This window comes from Amblyomma americanum, chromosome 7, assembly GCF_052857255.1.
Source record: "Amblyomma americanum isolate KBUSLIRL-KWMA chromosome 7, ASM5285725v1, whole genome shotgun sequence".
Classification (NCBI taxonomy): domain Eukaryota; kingdom Metazoa; phylum Arthropoda; class Arachnida; order Ixodida; family Ixodidae; genus Amblyomma; species Amblyomma americanum.
The window spans coordinates 27112826-27132292 of NC_135503.1; the positions used below are offsets into that span (position 1 = coordinate 27112826).

At 47.6% G+C, this 19467-nt stretch overlaps 1 protein-coding gene and 1 pseudogene across 1 annotated transcript in view; both read left to right on the plus strand.

Annotated features, from left to right (window-relative positions):
- The window catches only part of LOC144097028 (solute carrier family 22 member 7-like), a 31477-nt gene that overhangs the window by 11508 nt on the left and 502 nt on the right, over positions 1-19467 (plus strand). The window contains exon 2 of the mRNA XM_077629818.1: positions 17366-17823. Coding sequence (XP_077485944.1) covers positions 17401-17823 — 423 coding nt within the window. The 5' untranslated portion in view covers positions 17366-17400. The remainder of the gene's footprint in view (positions 1-17365; positions 17824-19467) is intronic.
- On the plus strand, positions 4742-5688 carry LOC144096795 (very long chain fatty acid elongase 4 pseudogene; annotated as a pseudogene).

Consider the following 19467-nt stretch of genomic DNA (forward strand, 5'->3'; position numbering starts at 1 on the left):
TACATACATACATACATACATACATACATACATACATACATACATACATACATACATACATACATACATACATACATACATACATACATACATACATACATACATACATACATACATACATACATACATACATACATACATACATACATACATACATACATACATACATACATACATACATACATACATACATACATACATACATACATACATACATACATACATACATACATACATACATACATACATACAACGGCTAAATCAGGGAATGGGCACTATAAGTAATAGAGCACTAAAACAAGCTCCTGCCTCGTCGGCCTCTGCTACTTTTCCGCACACGAACCCTAGAAAAATGAGCAATGTATTTAGGAGCTGATATGTTTGCAGTCTGAAAGGGAACTGAGTAAATATGAGCTGCATCCTCAGCTACTGAGTGTGGTAGGACACGTTGTTTCAACGCACCTGCAACGCTACGACGTTTCTGTGCAGCATGTATGGACCTCCTTCACCACGCGACGTCACGAAAATGCGGTGGCGCTGATGTTAGCAGCGACTTTCGCATGGTAGGCAAAACAGGTTCTGCTTGCCCGTGCCTACCGCAGCTGCCGCAGTTACCGGCGGCTGCTTCAAGCCTGTGCACTGCAGAAGCAGCATATATTGACCAGCTGCGTCACTGCTGGATCCGCGTAGTAGCATAAAAAATATTAAATTAGCCTCGATAGGTTTCTCGCGCATAAATGCCGCATTCGGAAACTGGCTAACAGGCATTGGGCCACGGTAGTAAAGCGCGAAGTCTGGGAGTCGATAGGCACTGCCACTCAATGCACTTAATGCATGCAAGTTACTGCGTTCATTCACCTGAACTTCAGGATAGTAGGCTGATAATTGCTCAAGGAAAAAAAAAAGACATGTAGCTGCACACGTACTTATCACCTTGAGCCGGAGTGTACGGGGCGCCGACAGGTTCACTCGCCCCCAAGGAATGCGTTTTTTTGTTAATAGCACACCATGTTTAAATGGCGCGTTTTGCGACATTTAATAGTTACTTGAAACTGTTTCTTGATATGACGACGTAATTATTTCATTCGAGTAGAAAGAAGTCTGGTAAGTTGTGTCAATCTTGCGCGGTCGCGTTGGTGTGCTTAGAATAGCGTACCTTAAGTGTGCTAAACGCCATATGCTTTTTCATTGCATCATGCATGTGTCATGTTTCATGAGGTAATACATGATCGCGAAGCTTGTTTGGAAAGAAGCAGCCGCAGGCGTGCTACTAACAGACACGTGGCGAGATTGAGGGGACGCGGCATGAAAAGTGTTTTCGTTATTCATGCATGCGATATGTAACTAAACTTGGTGCAAATATGAAATTCCTGCGCTAGTTTCAGTCATTCCTTTTATTTATAGCTATACCTGGCGCAGTTCTGGGTAATTATAATTAACACCGTCGTCAAGTCCCCCCAAGCTAGGTCTCAAATAATTGAGTAGATAGTGCGCAGTTTTTTTTTTTATGCCAGCGTGTGCATAAAGCCCTGTTCTGTATGATGACGCGATTATTTGTTTTTCTATATGATCAGTACTTATGCATGGATAGTTACATGAAAACGTTTCTTACAAAAAATAACTAACACAATACTGCACGTGTAGGGAAAAAATCGAGAGATTTATTACGCTCCTCAACGTCTCAGGAATAGTTTGCGACAAATGGAATCATTTGATTTTCATGCGAATTACGAAGGTGAGTGATCCAGTCGCAGAAAATGTGAGAGGTCAGAAAACGAACCTTAAAGTTTATTCCCTCGTTTATGGCATCTTCGCTTTCGCTTTGGTCAAAGAAATGCGGCACTGAAATCAAAGAAATTACCTCACAATTTTTGACGACCACACTTCTAAAAAGCGTAATTTATAAATTTGTACTCAATATGTTGCTATAATTTTTCGTCACGAAACTAGACTTCAGGGCTAGGAAAGGAAATAATTCTAGAAATCAAAAATTTTCACCAAATCGACCAGCTTAACAAGAGGACAAGTCGGCCTGGCTGGTGCGTGGTCATGCGGCTAAAAACAGCGCTAAGCGAGACAGGAGATCGGGGACACGACTCTGTCCCCACTTTTCGCGCAGCGCGACACGTACGTATGTCAGCAGACGATGAGCGCATGTCTGCTCCGGCGAAACAACGCCAGCACTTCCCCTCACTACTGTCCCGAAGTAAAATCATTCCGGCTAGTGCAGAGTGTCAAAACTTGTTTTATTCAATGCCTAGCGCGTAAATAAACGGCAGGAACGCTTTCTACATGTTTACTACTAACCATATATACAATACACAGTGGCAAACTATTTCTCTTTATAGGCCGCACGTGGACAACGCGAGCTCGTGTACTTCGACAAATTACTAAGTTGGAAGCATCGACCATTGCTGTGATTCGCAGAAACCGGAAACGCGCCTACAAGCCTTCTACAAGCCTTGAAAACCCGCGCACAACACCTATCCGCGACGCCACTCCCCGACCTTTTGCCTACCACGAGCTCGCTAGCGACTGCAGCGCCACCTCGTTTGTTTACAAACACGCAGGAGGTCCATACCGCTCGGTGCTGCGTAACCCCTACAGGGCGCCAATTCACACTCATCAAGGACGCCAAGAGGACAGGGACGAAAGGTGAATATATAGAAGAAAAACACTATTCGAGAGCGTTGGAAACGGTCGCGTTCACACGCGGGAAACGAGTACACACCCAAGTGTTGCAAATAGCTTAAAACTAACACGAACCGAAAAGCGCTAGTAGGGTTTTTTACCGATCGAAGCGTGTTGCCACAAGTTAACAGGAAGCACCATGGTCAAGCCAATTAATTCTTCTCGAGTAATGACCTAAATCTGACGAAATACGTTGCGAAATGCGTGTTGTAAACGCCTCTGGAGAAAGAAAAGTATTCCCCTGGACCTACGTAGAAGTGAAACGTGCTATGAAAGCTAAACCACTACGCCGTTCCGGCGATCAGCACGAATTCGAGGGATCCATGTCTGGACGTGAAGGCCACACTGTGATGTAGGTGAACTAGCTTTGGTGACGTTAGAACTGAAGTTGTCAAAAATTAATCCAGGACGGTGTAATGTACGGCCTGCCTTCTAGGCCATGGCGGAGCCGATGTAGTCCCTAGAAATGCCGTAATTTAGGCCAAAGTGAAGGGGGTTGACAGAGTTTTGGGCTGTGAGTTGTGCCTTAAAAAATGAAATGAAAGACAACAGAAGGTCTGAACAAATGCGCATATGCCGTCAATGTATCATGTAAAAGAGGTCACCTCTGGCTGATGATATCTCTCATTATACTCTCACTACCATCCTCGTTGGGTAACATATGGCGAAAGCTGGTGTAGTTTGTTGCAACTCATCTTTAGGTTTGAAAGCATCCTCAACTACAAAATGAATAAACGCAAAGACTCAGTTGCCGTCTCTAATCATTACATAAAAAGCATCAGCACGAAGTATATACACGGCAAGCAAGTAAACATATATAAAGACGTAAAGTTACTCATGTTTATACACAGTACTGAAAGGTATAACTCTAGATAGTGATATAATAATGATAGGAACCGGCCAAAAGCGACGTTTTTGCCCCAACGTTTGCAATCTCTCTATAGCTTCGGGGAGACTCATAAAGTAGGTTGCTTTTTTTACGCGCACTCCACAGTTGTTGCGTCATCAGATTGGACAATCTAGATCCCGTGACAACTTGGCCAGTTTGGCAGTTGCATTTATTTGTATGCAAGATGTGGGGTTGACGCCTCTTACTTGGTGAAAGCGTGGAAAACGGGGTTTGACTTGCGCATAATGTTTCCGTAAGGTTTGCCTTGCATTTCCCTTGCGCATAATGTCCGCGCAGACGTATCTCGCGCTCTTGTTAAAATAAAAATGTTCAAACATTAAAAATAACTCTGTGCTAAGATATTGTCTTCGATTTAGTACTGTTATTCATAATGCTTGTTTTCTTAACGACAAAAGTTTACGGAGTAAACCGAAATGTTCATGTGAAAATGAAATTTTATGCAAGTTTCGTAGAGTTTGCAGTATCTTTTGGGGAGGCGCTTTGTTCTTCAGTGAACATAGGCTGATGATAATGACAATGATGCTCCAAGCTGTCATTCCACAGAGTTGCAGACGTTTGGGATTTCTTACGACTTGCGTAACGCATCGAGGACGATTATGAAGACACGTACCTAGGAAAATCCTTGGCACAAATGACAATGAACATGTCCCGGATTGACCTTCCTTCAAGTGCTTGTCTGAACGTTTTCCCACCACGAACAGATTTTCTGTTCACACAATACGTCACGGACTCGTCCACAGGTTTCTGATCATCGCTGGCCACCTGTTTTTGTTTTTTATACTCTTTAGTTTAGTTCCATTAATTCACTCTCACGCCAACTTTCCTAAAAGCCGATTTTCGCAGCACAGTCTTCAGTTACGAATTAACAATGGCACGAATACGCTGTGCCTGCTGAAGCCCGAAAAAAAAAAAAGCCGCACGTCACTGTAGAAGTACACACGCGGATCACGCACGCGTCTCTGGATTTGCCGCCTGCGAAGTGTTGTTGACCCGAGGAACGCTGCATAAAAAGCCGACATTGAGGAAACATGCGCTGAGAAGCTATTTTCCTTGCGAGAAGACAGACGCTTGCCGATCAGATACCTGCACGACGCGTGTGAAGTGCAGCAAGACGGCTGACAAACTCGTCTCTTCCGAATATCCTCCGCAAGCCGGCTGTGCAGCCTTCGTCCATCTGCGCAGCGACGGTGCACGCCTCCGCGGAGGACCGGCGGGACTGGCAGTTAGTCGAACTGCGTGCAGGAGTCATGGCGGCCAGCGTATTAGCGTCGGCGCAGGACCTGTACAGATACGTGTGGTCCGTCCGCGACACCAGGATAGACGGATGGGGCTTGGTTACCGAAGGCCGGTTTATCTTACCGTTGCTGGTGGCCTACGTCTACGCGGCAAAGATCGGTGGTCCCCGATGGATGAAGGACCGGAAACCGTACGGACTGCGGTATGCAATCCTGGCGTACAACATTGCCACGGCGGTCGCGAACGCCTACTTCTTTTACCGCTACGCCAGACTCACTTACTTCGGCGGTGGATACAGCTTCCTGTGCCAGGGCATCAGCAGGGGCACCGACGAGCAGTCCCTGGCTATCCTGACTCTGAGCTACTGGTACCTGTACGTTCGCATCGCCGACTTTCTCGACACTTTCTTCTTCGTGGCTCGCAAGAAGTTTTCCCAGGTGTCCGCGCTTCACGTGATTCATCACACCCTCGTGGTGTTCAGTGGCTGGCTGTGGCTGAACTTCAGCAACGACGGTCAGATTTTGCTCGGGCTACTCATCAACCAGGCGGTGCACGTTATAATGTACATGTACTACTTCTTAGCGGCTCTTGGGCCGGTGACGCACCCCTACCTGTGGTGGAAAAAATACCTTACCACTTTGCAGATAATTCAGTTCATTGTGGTACTTGGGCACATCACTATCCCAATTTTTTATGACTGCGGCTACCCAAAGACTCTCGCATTTTTGGCCATTGCTCAGCTTCTGCTCGGACTTGTACTCTTCATTAATTTCTACGTTCAAACGTACACCCGGAGGAAGACCGTCGAAAAGAACCTGGACTCTACTGATGCTAAACCCAAGCAGAGATAAGTGAAACCTGGATTTTTGTTTGGCTGAACTTTGGCAACGTCTGTTTTCGATTTGAAGCACTGCAGAATGGAAGTGAAGCTTGTGTTCCTCCAGTTTTTTTTTTAGATTCTTGTTGATTGATCTTCGTTGGAAGAGAAACGTAGCCATTTGCTTCTCCCAAGAAGCCAGATTAATAAGGGATGGAAGAGGCAAGACTTAATGAGCCCAACTTGAAAGTGCATTCATTTTAAGTCATTCCTTAAGAGAAAAGCTGCAGAAATACTATTCAGGAAGCCTAGAATGTACTGTTCATAGCCTAGAGAAGCCAAATTTGTTCAAGGTTTTTGTATAGTGACTCCCGTATGCACCTTGTATTTGTAATCCCCATGTAACATTTCAGTTCCTGGATAATACGCCTTGCAGCTTAGCAATTTCTTTAATTTGATGGCGTGGACAATCGAACGCCAGAGGATGCTTGGAATTGATGCACAGTGGAAAAGGGAAATTCGCGTGAAGGAGAGTGTGGTTTCCTGGTAGTGAGGAAGGATTATATGAACGTTGGATATCGCTTTTCCCAACAACAACTTCGCAGTCACCTCTGATGTTTGTGAGTGTTCAGGGCTCGGACTGAGATGAACTATGTAAAGATATTTTCGTTATTTAAAGAAAATTTGTCCTATAAGTAACGCTGTAAGTACATCTCCAAGTGAAATGAGTGTTTCCTTGGGCCAAATAATGCACATCTCACGCAACGCAAACCGGCAGGGATAAACAAATCACAAACTGGCAAATCACTTATGCGCGTCATTACACGTATTTCCGCTGCCGTTTCCAGTTCATAGTGCACTAGAAACTTCCTGAAAACAAGTCTCTTTTCTTCTAAATTTATAACCAGCTACCTCAGCTATTCAAGTCTGATTCTCACGTTAGCGGAATTCATTTTAGCGCACATTGTGACGATGTAAGAAGATAATTATATGATTTATGTGAGCATTTAACATGTGGCTTTAGCAAATAAAAACCAATCTTTGATCTTTTACTTGCACGTTGTGTACATTATTCATGAACTCATTCATCGTCAGGGTGTTAAACAAACTAAACAATCTACTAACTGTCCGTGAACCTGACAGCAACCAAATCTACGGGTTGCACATTCATAAACCGCTTATAGCTTTTGCTCCTGATTTCATATCGTAACCACGAAATACGATTGCGACTTGTCCATGGGAAACGGAGTTTCAAGATAACGAAAGAACCAATGAATGACCCAAGAAACTAACAACTAAGCCAGCGCGTAAAAGATTTAAACACAACAGGCAAAAAAGAAAGGAAAAACAAACAATTAACAGTGGGTTCTGACGAAAAAGAAAAAAAGCAACAGAACAAAAATATGGTACAGGCTCTAAACTAGAGTTAGAAAGCGCGAAAATATGAACCCATTCAGAAAAAAGACATACTTTAGAAAGTAGATAACAGCATGCTAAATTACACATGATGGAGCAGTCTTTATGGGGTCTTAGAATAATATATAAACTCATGGGGATGATCATGTGCGAATGAATTTTTTTTTATCGCGACAACACAGCTTTCGGGATAAAGAAGCATTCTACAGACATACGTTCACAACAGATTCTCGCAGGAAGTTCAGCAGATCCCGGTGGTGCCCCCTCCCCAGATTCAATCTGCGCTACACGGCGGTAGGCCTGGGGTGGTCCGCGTCAACCTACGTGTTACTGTCGGAATGCGTGCTGCGACGCACAGATTCAGAGCAGGTGTCCTCTGTCCGCCTCGCAGACAGAAACGCGGCAGAAGGAGCAGGAGTCAGTCAAGGGGGCATGGAACTGTGCCGGACACGACCGGGTTACCACAGCGGTTAGGGCGACACGGAGGTGCAACCTTCGAAGCAAAACCTCCTCCCAGCGTTTGCGCGAAGCTCATGGCTAACTGATCGCTGGTGCCTGAACGTGCTCGAAGCCTACATAGACCGGCGTAGAAGAAGAACAGACAGTGCGCGTGAGGCTCGCGGCCTCTTGACGACAGAAGTAGAAGATGAAAGAATCATGCGAGCAGCCCCGCGGCCAAATCGTACATCTCTCGAGTGCTGCCGCGGTCCGTTGCTCTACATAGTGGGACTCCTCTGCATGATCCCAGTGGCGACTGCACTCTGTGCTCTCATCCTCATGGCACTGAGGGCGTCTCATACGGGCTACACATCACACATCGATGCATCGTGCTGCGAGGAATATGTGGCATTGCTGTCGCGAATCGTCAACCGCAGCATCAACCCCTGCGAGTCCATCTACGACTTCATATGCGACAGATACAGCGCTCAAGCAGCGCCCGGAGCCCTTCTCGACACCCGGCTACTCGAGGGCTCCTGGGGCTTCAAGCCTTCTGAAACTCTCGCAGGCAAGCTCGCTTACCAGTACTACCGAAGCTGTGTTATGAGCACGGTTCAAGGTGAACGCCTCGGCGCGCAGACCGCCTCAGCCTTACTAGCATTTCTTGGTCCGAGCGTAAATTTTCCCCTTCGTCTCATTGTTGAAATCAGCCTGAAGTACGCCATCATGTTTCCGGTGCTGTTCTTGAGCGAGGCCATGTTCGACCTATGGCCCAGCTCACTGCCTAAGAGACTGCACTTTAGCGTACATAACCTTGCTGTTACCTTGGACACCAATCCGGAACCAGTAATGAGCGCAGAGGCCAAGCAGATCTACCTTCGAATTCGACGCGATGCGCTGCGCAGAGTCAACGAGGCTTTGTCCTTGAATGTGTCTGAACTCGAAGTTGACGAGTTGTATATGGCTCTTCGTGTGAGCCTGGATTCAGCTCAAGACTACGTTGCCTCCAACCTGACAGATCTGCACAACCTAGTTCCAGTCCTTACTGTAGAAGAGTGGCGGGCGTTACTGGAAAATGTCACAAGGTCGAGAATCACGGGAGATGTCTTCTTGATCTCCGACGTTGCCATGCTCAAGCGCTCCTTGGACATTCTTCTGGATGCAACTTCACGGCCAGAAAATGCAGTCTTCTCACTCGTCGAGGCGACGTCTCGTCTCTTGATTGGCACTGTACTAGAGAAAGACAACAGGGATATCCGACAGCGATACTTTATGTACTGCCACAACGCATCGTACGTAATGGTTCTGCCTTTGCTGCTAGTAAACTTAATGGAGACGTTGAACGCCGGGCAACTGCATGACACCATGTTGCAAGTTTACTTCAGCGCAATTACGAAGGCGGTAAGTGAACGCGCAGCAACTCTAGTCGCACAACAAGATGTGGAGTCTGTGAGGAGATATGTCCAGCGCACACGTCTCCTCCTCCCCAGCGAAGTTTTCAGTCTGGACTTGCCTCTGCCAACGCTTACGAATAATTACGCTCAAAATTATCTACTTATGCACGCGTCGCAATGGACGCTGTACAGTATCACAGTTAATGGCGGCGTCCCTAAATTTATAACATTGAAAGGAATATTGGGACGGAAGCCACTGTTCTACAATGACGTCGTAGTCCTTCCGATCAGTGTTTACCTCGTCGTCAACAACACGTCGAGAATTGATCGCGTTGTTCCATTGGCCACTTTCAGCATGTTGATCGCCGATACTCTCTGGACAAGTGTTTTGAACTCCAATTGGAGCGACGCGACAACACGAAGACTTGAGCGTCGCCAAGTGTGCCTGACTGAAGAGAATAGGACTGAACAAAGCTTCTTTTTCTACCATCCCGAGCTTAGCTTGGACACCGCTCTTGACGCTGCTCGAAGAAAGCACTGGAATACCACGCTTAAATTCTATTCCTATCAACTTCAGAGGATATCCCGGAGCCAATTGTTTTTCCTGCTTATTATTTTCCACTACTACTGCCCAGCTACAAAGCATGCGCCATATGGTCGCCGGCGTTCTGAAGCTAACCATCTTTTTCTTCGCTCGGACGACTTCCGCGAAGCCTTCGGTTGCGGTGTCAAGGCAGAGAATGCTGGTGGCCCTGAATGCTAGAACTAACTTTTAATCGCAAGCTCTCGTGTTTCTTTCAAGTTAACAATACTGGTTTTGTTTGTACCATGGCTACGAATAATAGATAGCGACTGATGGACACAGGCTTGGTAATCTGTCTTGTTTTGTCACCATTACTGTATTTTATTTCGCCAGTATGAATAACGAAGCCAGCGTGTGTATATGTTCTCCCGTTTCTTAAAGAAGCACAGTGCTTTACCCTGCACCACTTGGAAATGTAATAGTTACTGGGCAACCATTAGGGATCTTATCAGCTTGATGCCTTGCGTAATCATTAATTTCCTTGCTTTTACATTGATCCAATCATTACGGGGCCTATTTGTTTTGAGCGTGGAATGCGATAGCGCTATTCACGGATGCAGACTCTGTATTCAACCCGCACTGCGCTGTGCCATCCGAACAACTACATTTTGTTCGCTTACCCTACTTCTTTAAATTTTGCGCGTCGCATTTGTGATCCTATTTCGTTTTTTTTTATAATAAAATGTGCGCGATTCGGGAGCTTAAATTTTGCATGTTGAATTTAGAAGAATAAGTTCTACATAGATACATGTTTACAGCTGGTGAGTGGGTAGATGCTGTTATAGCTTGTAGAACTGATCGAATTTACGCGTGCTGGTTGCCTGGGTTGATAAGAATGTATAGCTCCTCACTGCAAACAAAACGCCCGCTACTGCACCCGCAGAGAAAAAATAACTGAGGCTTCGCCTTGGCAGGGACCGCTCAGCCGCAGGGCTGCCACTGCTTGCATAGTCTTATCGTCAACTTGCATGTGAACATGTCGCACGCTGGGCGGGGAAATTCGAAAAAAAAAAGTTGAAATAAGAAGGACATTGTTTCATGCATACTACTTCCACTTTTGCTTATTGGATTCTTGCTCCTACGCACTTTCATAGCTGTGTTCTTGTACGTGAAAAAGAAAACCAAGTAGGAAAGCAAACAAGGAACTTGGGGGTCGTTTCTCATATTCGATTTGTTCTTATTTTGTAGAAAAATAAAAAAATCACTGAAGACACACGTCAAATATTTAACTTGGCAAACAAGTAGCTAAATGGACTCTTGTTCCGTTGCATTTAAGATTTTGGACGCCAATGTCACAATCGCAATGAGGCCTTCAAGACTGTCAGTATAGGGAATTAATAATGGCAAGTTATAATGGTATGCTAATTTACAGACGATATAGCAATAGCAGAGACTGCTGCCCAGAAATATTAGTGACCTGAAGAACGCGAAAAGATGCGAAGACTGCAGCGCTTGGCACTCGCTCAAAGCCGCGAAGTCTAGAGAGAGATAAAAAGAAAAAAATACTATTCATTGGCTCATGGCGCAGCCTTGTTGGCTTGTCCTACGAAGACTAAGAAAATCATAGGGGACATGTTGCGTCCTAATTGCGGGATTTTATAGCGGGGCCGCCATAAGTTCTGTGTGCGCAGATGATGGAACCGGCAAAACTGACGCAGGACAAAAACAAGGAGGCACACACACAACACCATCTGTGCATCTTGAACCAACTAGCCCAGCAATTTACTCTATTGAAGTTCTGTCTGCTCAGCCTTCTGTGTTCGATCCCGTTGGTGATCGTCATCGGCGCTGTCATCATCATCGCAGTGAAATCGCCCGAGATTCCTTCTGCTTCAAGCAGAGAGATAGTGTTCTGCGAGGAACAAGTGACATTGCTGTCGAGAATCGTCAGCGAAACCGTCAACCCGCCCAAGTCAGTCTACGATTTTCTATGGGACAGATAAAGTGAGGAAGCAGCGACCGGAGCACTCCTCGAAGCTCGAAGGATCAACAGCACCTCGGACTACAAGTATTCCAACACTCCAGCAGGCAAGCTCGCTTACCAATACTATCGAAGTTGTGCCACCACTATGACCGAAGGCGAACGCCTCGGTGCCCAGGCGACCTCCACATTACTGGAATTTCTGGGTCCCAGTCTAAAATCACCAGTGCGGCTTATTGTACGAATCACCCTGAAGTACCTGATTGGCTTCCCAGTTTTCTTCATGCGCGAGAATGTGCTCTAGCAACTTCCTTGCAGGAATGTGTCAAATGTATATTACATTGCAGTTGGCTTCATCACTGACCGCAACGGTGGCCTAGTGGTCTGAGCATCCACCTCGCATGCGGGAGGTGCGGAGTTCGATCCCCAATGCCGCCGGGTGCTCACCCGTGATACAATGGGTACAAGCTTTCCCCTGCCTATTTCTTGGCTTCTTTAGGGTGAAATACTTGGGAAATGGGTCTTTGACGCCACCTTGTGCAATGAAAACTACCTTGTGCCATGGTGCTCTTTGGCCACAAATGCCCTTGCGCCATAAAAATTCATCTTCATCACGGCTTCATCACTGGACATAAACCATGGGTGAGCAAAGAGGCTGAGGTCGTCTACGATAGCGTTCGACTCGACGCTCAACGCAAACTTTAAACGTCTCCAAGCGTGAGCTCATCGACATGGCCGCGGCTTTTCGCGTCATACCGAGGCTAGCATACACAGCTTCAAACCTGACGGAGATACACAACCTTGTCTCAGCGCTTACGGTTGAAGAGTGGCGAGCTCTGCTGAAAAATATCACTGGGTCGATCACCAGGGTCGTCTACCGGAACTCCTACACACCAATCCTCAAGCGCTGCTTGGTTTTTCTGCTGGATCCCGCCACACAAGCAAAGAGCGTAGTCTTCTCTCTTGTTGAGGCCACGACTCGTCTTCTGATTGGTACTGAATTACAGAGTTATTACAGAAATATACGACAACGACACTCTTCCTATTGCCAAGACAGGTCATCATTAATTGTCAGTCTCTTGCTGATACTGGACAGAACATATACTCTGAACGCTGGCAAGCAATAGGACGACATGTTGGACGCTTATCCTCGCTCAATTGCAAAAGCAGTGGGTGAGTGGGCAGCAACGCTATTGGCGCCAGAGGATGCCAGCTCCACGAAAAATTTCCTCGAGGGCACCCGCCTCCCTGTTCCAAGTCAGGTTTTTCGCCTGGATTTCTCGCTGACTGTGCTCGGCGATGACTATGTTCGCAACTATCTCCTTGTGCGGGATTCAAAATGGGCGTTGTACAATATCGTTGTGCCCGATGACGTTCCTCGACTTGAAATCATGAAAAGCACGCCGGGATGGTATGCCCACGGGTGCTCAAAAACGTTGCGATTTTTCCTTTAAACGACTATGCTGCCGTCCGCATTACATCCACACTGGATGCCGTGGTTTCGTTTAGCACCAACGGGATGTTGATGGCTGATGCAGTTTGGAGAAGTGTTCTGGGCTTCAAGCGGAGCGACGCGACGACGAGAACACTCGTGCGCCGCCGTCACACGTGCCTTGTGACGAAGTATAAGTTTCCAAGTCTAAGTTTAGACGCTACACTGGACGCCGCTCGCGGGCAGCACTGAAATTCAGCGTTCAAATTATCGACACATGAAATATCGCGAAGCCAGCTTTTGTTCTTCCTGATTCTTTTCCACTACTCCTGTCCTGTAGCAAGTGAACGAATCGCCAGTCTGCCGAAGTTCTGAGGCGAACTATCTTCTCCTTCAATCTGACAACTTTCGCGAAGCTTTTGGGTGCTCTGGCAGGCCAATTAGGGGTGACCTTCATGAATGTTAGCATATAGTTCTGTGTTTCTTAGGTTCCAAGGGGCACTGTTTGCATCTCATCGAACTTTTGATCCTTGCTATACATGGAAACCGACTTTATAACGTAATGACATTAGGTTGTAAACGCGGAAATTATACACACATTTTTATTTGCTTGCTGTGTCTAATCTTCAACTGTCTGGTAGCGAAGTGCTCCTATGAAGTGGTAAACAACCTTTCATCGTCATGGCATCTTTCATTCGGTGCCCCATCTCGGCGCAGTATTGCTGTTCTCGAATAAGAGGATGGTAGCAATGATTTATTGCATACGGGGTAGCACGAAATCAAGACGAGGATAAAGACAGACACACACACCAAAGGCGCTATGGTACCAATGGTATCAACCTGTTGCGATTTTATTTTATTAGGTTTCCGTACTTCTCCAACGTACTAGAAGTTCTATCTGCTGATTTTTTGTTTACATCTGTTGTTTTCCGGCGTCGGTGTCGCCCGACAACGTCCCTGCAAAGATCACATTGACATCGTTTGTTGCGCCAAGTCGTTCGTGTACTTTTTTTAATTTGTTAGATAGCACTCTTCGACGCATCAGATGACGACTAGCAACTTAATATAAGAATATCTCTAGTATAAAAGGTGGGGCACTCAGTGACGCAGAAGGCGAGTCTAAGTGTGGGCAGGCATGATGCTTTTCAGGGTTTTTCATAATAAAGAATAAATAAATGAATTGAAAAAAAAACGTAGTGGGGCGAGTCCACATGCTCAATTATTTGAAGGGTAAATTTCCTGTGTACCGCCAAAGCGAGTTCAGAGGTGGCGGTCATCACCGCTCGCCTCGCTTTTGTCCCGTCAAAACCAACAGCTCGGGTAACGCAGCATGCGGCTGAATCACGCGCGCGGCGATCTTTCTCGATGATCCCCAATAGCATGGAAGTATGCTTTGAGTGCTCTGAGCGTACATGTGCGTCAAGAGCGAAATTCACCTTCTCATGCAATATCGCTCTTCCGCTTTCAAATTCAGCACAGAAGTCTAGTGATCGGTGTGTCTCACTAAGATTTGCAAAATTGAAGTGTGAACAGTTGTAGAAACCTGTTTCCCCCCTCCATTTCGACGCGGCTGACCATCTCCATCGGTGTGCGTCGGGACTCGGAACAGCACCGGCTCGGCGAGGAGGGAAGTCTCCCTCATGGGGGAAAGGGAACGGCGACGGGAGCGCCACCTCGTAGGTTCGCGGAATTCTGCGGGACCGGACAGACTCTCCTCGGGATCCGGCCAGCGTCGTGAGCGGTTGCAGCCGCACGCTCTCGTCACCTTCTGCAGTAGGCGCACGGGGATCCGTTGTGCCTTGCCGCTGGACTTCTGGTTCCAGGCAGCGAAACGCGCGCAGCAAACGCGCGCTCTCGGCACCTTCCCCGGCAAATGCTCGCTGATGGCTTTGCCCCAAGAATGCGGCGCGCACGGGAAAACCCGGCCGCCATTATCGGCGCATACAAAGGTTCGCCGCCGATATCCCTGAAGTCGCGCCCCTGCCCCAGCCGTTAAGTCGGAAGTCCTTCTTACGTAGCCTTCCATTTCCGAGGAATGCCCCGTTGATGTTTTGTAGCTAGCTGGCCCGCTCTGTGGATTAATTGCAAGTGTAATAAATAGCACATGAGTATTCACGCTTTGTCGTCCCCTCCCTTTGTTTCCCTCGAGCACGACCCCTTCGCGGTTAGCGAGCGGGAACGCTGCATCCTCGGAGTGGGAGTGCGGGCGGGGCAGAAGGCTGTTCCCCCCATATTTTCACACAGTCGATTCATAGAAGGCGTAGGGTGATTCTTAGCTTTATCGTAATGTTGACTGCAATGGGGATTAAATAAGGAAACAGTTCAGACAGGAGAGAAGTATACAGAAGTATAAACGAAAAGAAAATCACGTGCTGCCAATGGCATCCACACCCAGGACCTCCGTCACAATGCCTCGTCCTTGCACGTTCCGAACCCATTATGTCATTCGCGCTTCCTCTTTTAATCAATGTGGAGTGGCAGCTCGAATACTAGAAGACGTGGTTGACTTCAGTGCCACTGCTTTCATTGACGGTGCCTGTTTTTAGCGCGTCAGCTTTTCTTCGCTCATGCCTCAGTTTAGCGCCGTCGTCAGCCGAACAGACCTCTCTCGCCGTGCGCGCGGTTAGTCGCCCTCAAGGGCGGTAAAAAACTTCGGGGGAGGCTAAAGCTCCGCCTTAAGGGTATGGCGTGGTAGCTTTGATGACTCCCTTGAGCGGCCTGGGGTCCTCTTTGCGTGTAACTTCTCGGACATGGCCATTCTCTACTTTGCATTCATAGATTGTGGGGAGTCCTCACACCACTCCTGGAGCAGTGGTGCAACGGTTAAGCGATGCGGCACTGCCATAGCAGGTTGCTACCGGTGGGGCGTGTGATACCTTGGTTGCTCACTTCGCGCAACCTCTTGCAACCAATCATTAATTTAACTCCCACTTGCTAAAGTGGACAGTTGCATCACAATCGGGGGACAGTTTACCGCCTGCTGTGGTAAAAAGGTTGTATGTAGGTGGCAGGCTGGCCACCTGCTTTTTCGCTCACAACGTCGGCAACCTCGACAACGCCACACACACCTATTGGACCTGCCCACGTGGCACACATTCATCACAGTAGTAACAACGTTTAGTCCCCGAATAAGGTACCCAGCGAGGTACCCTGTTTTTGGGAAAGCTGGGCCGCTCCTCCTGTTGCTCTCCGCTCAATACTGTGGTCGCTCTGGCCCCTCCCACTCCCCCTTCTCCGCCTACTAGCGGCAACCCATGAAATAAAGAGGAAAAAATGGGCTTGGGCAGGGCATGTAATGCGATGGCAATATAACCGATGGTCCTTAAGGGTAACAGACTGGATGTCAAAGGAAGAGAAGCGTAGCAGGAGGCGGCAGAAATTTAGGTCGGACAACGAGATAAGACGTTTGCGAGGATAGTCTGGCCACAGCTGGCACAGGGCAGGGTTAATCGAGAGACACTGGAGAGGCCTTTGACCTGCAGTGGGCGTAGTCAGGCTAATGATGATGATGGTGGTGGTTAAGATCAGAGACAGGTGCTCTGGCGGGCCTGCAGCATCGCGGCGGCACACGGAGTCTTGGACTGAGGGCTCAACTCAAGAAGATGAGCACAGTATAGTTTTCTAATAAAACTTTTCCTTCTCCTCCCCAGTGGCTGTTGTCAGAAAAAGCGCGTCTCTTGTGTTCACCCTGTCAACCCTGCAGAAGGTGCCGAGTTAGCACCGAAACGCCGGTTCTCCCATGGGAACTTGGTCAGAGTATCAAAGTTATTTAATTTCTGGACAATACTGAGCAAACCGAGGAAAATCAGGATTGATTTCACTCCACTTTTAACTGTGACCTGGTGGCAACTTGGTGTTTTCTTCCTTTTCCTAACTGGTCCCCTAGTCACCACTGCCATCATTTTGCAGCGCGTGAGTCTCGTAATTTCGTTTCAGCTGATCTGCCCTTTTGACGACTCGAATCTCGGGTAATCTGCATCGACCTGCATCGTTTTAAAGGTACCGCCGTTCACGCTGTTTCAGAGCCTCCGTTCTTAGACCAGGAATGCCCTCAGAACTCGTTCTCCAATCGACTGGATGGAAGAGCATCCCACACCAGCCCCAGCACGGCCCCGTTGTCGGGGTCTGTACTTAGTGCTATTTACTTGAAGACAGGTTACGTTGGGCAACGGAGTTGGCCGCGGCTTTTATAAGTGGAGCGATAGTCCTCACTAAGCACTTCAAAGAAAACCCAAGAAACTTAGGAATGAATTCGATTTCAAGGAAATGTAAAAGGCCAGCTAATGCACTAAACTTCTTCGCTCTTGTCGTTGGTTTTAGGATCTTTTTCTTTTCCTGATAACGTCCCATATTCCAGAGGGGTGATCAGGAGCGTTTAAAATACCCGGCTTAGCTCAGCGACAGAAAATCGCCATCTTTGAGAGCAGAAATACTTAGTGACAACTACTTCCCGATTTTTAACCGAGCCTTTTCGACAGCACATAAGGCTGGATGCGCAACCCACGTCCCGCGAACGCACTTTCGCAGGCGGATGCAGTCTCCAATTCCCGTTCCGCGTGCGGATGCCAATGCCCAGCCCTCGGGAAGCGTTGTCGCGCCAGGAAAGCCTCGAGGACTCCGACGGCCACGAAGAGGACCTATCGGCGATCATCGGCAGGACAGGTCCCTTCCACAGAACGATGCTAGCCTACGCCACGTTTTCGACGGTGGTCTTTGCTCTGCACACCATGCTGTACGCCGTCTCCAGGCCAGAGCTCGTGGACCACTGGTGCCAGCTGCCGGACGCTCCGCCCAACACGACGCTCGACGGATGGAAAGAGATGAACATCCCCAAGGGACCGGACGGCTCCTTCAGCCGGTGCCTGATGTACGTGCGGCCGACGATGGCCGGGCCGCAGCTAGGCGGTAACGAAACTAGCGAAACCAAGCCGTGTTCCAGGAGGTTCTTCGACGTCCCTGGTGGCACGATATCTGTTGTCCAGGAGGTGAGCCAAGCTTGCACGGAATGTTCGTGTGTGCGTGCATATGCTTGAATTAATTGACCAGGAACAACCGCTGCTTCCCGTGCAGTTTCTTAGCAAAAAAAAAATTAAAGTTAGAGTTGTCACTTAAGCTCCGCCTTAAGGGCATGACGTGATAGCGCATTGTGCTAATTAATGCCCATATTTTCGGGATCGGTCATTCAAGACTTTACATTCATAGACCCCCGGCAGTCATCATTCCATTCCTGGCGCAGTGGTGAAGCCGTTAAAGTGCGCCACTGCCCGTGGCAGGTACTCCGTGGCAGGTCCATGGCAGGTACAGCCCTATCTGTGGTAGGTACTGCCACCGATGGGGCTCGTGCTACCAAGGTTTCTCTTCCAGAGCAACCGATAGCAATGGACAGGCACTGAGGTCGACATTTTTTCCGTAGGTCTGTCTTCTCATCACTACACAAATGCAAGTCCTCAAGCATTAGTCGGTAAGTTAGGCGCACATGTGCACGGGTACATCGTTTTGACACCTGTGAAATGCCTGCAAACCGCACGGAACAGACCTCCATGAGGGTATGGTGGATTTGGTGCCCAATTATTTCTGCTTGCTTCCAGATGAAGTTGCACAGTTTCGCTTCAGTGGATAACTTATTCAAAAACAGCATTTTTATATAGACCTCTAGAAGACATCACCATCACCGACATCGTAGTTGTTTTTTATTCATAATTTTTTAATGTTCACATGGAACCGCTGCCCTCATCCCGTGTGTTCGCTTACTATATGGGACAAAAGTTTCCAGGGTGAGTGAACTGCAACTGAAGCTGATATCTATCTTATGAGACGGTGAACCGAGACCATATGTATGTGAAAGTGGAATTAAGTTGCTGTTAAGCGTGATAGTGAGATTACGTTTACACTGCCGTATAAGCGAGCAATGTGTTTAGATCAATTTTCTCTCGTTAAAAGCCCATCCAAGTTCCACGTTGCTTGTACTGGAGTACCAGTGACTCTATCTGTGATATTAGTGCGCTGCAGAATCACACCCTGCAAGCGTTACGTGTTATATTTATTGAAAAGAAAAAGAAATACTTTGCAGTGGCGCACAATTAAGTTGCAACCCGTAGTGAAGTGGTGATGCCCAGCTTTTTATTCACAGAGTACACTGCCGTTTTTAGCGCCTGAAGCTACAGCTGCATCGTGTTTGTGTTCATTTCATATATATTGTAATCGGAAATTCTGACTTAAGGTAGAATTTAGTGTTTAACCACGTTGCACCTGCGTGCGCGTCGTTCGCACAAAAAGTCCTGCAAAAAAACCGCAGAACTATAAATGTCCTTGTTCATTTCTAAACATCTTTTAAGTTACCATGCTATTAAAAGCAGAACGCAAAGTTCCCGCAATACTTCGGGCTTTAGTTGCAGCGTCTCTGACACAGGCCGACACAATATAGCTTAAAAGCGCTAACACAATATTTGCCCGCCGCGGTGGCTCAGTGGTTAGGGCGCTCGACTCCTCGATCCGGAGCTCCCGGGTTCGAACCCGACCGCGGCTGCTGCGTTTTTATGGAGGAAAAACGCTAAGGCGCCCGTGTGCTGTGCGATGTCAGTGCACGTTAAAGGTCCCCAAGTGGTCGAAATTATCCCGGAGCCCTCCAC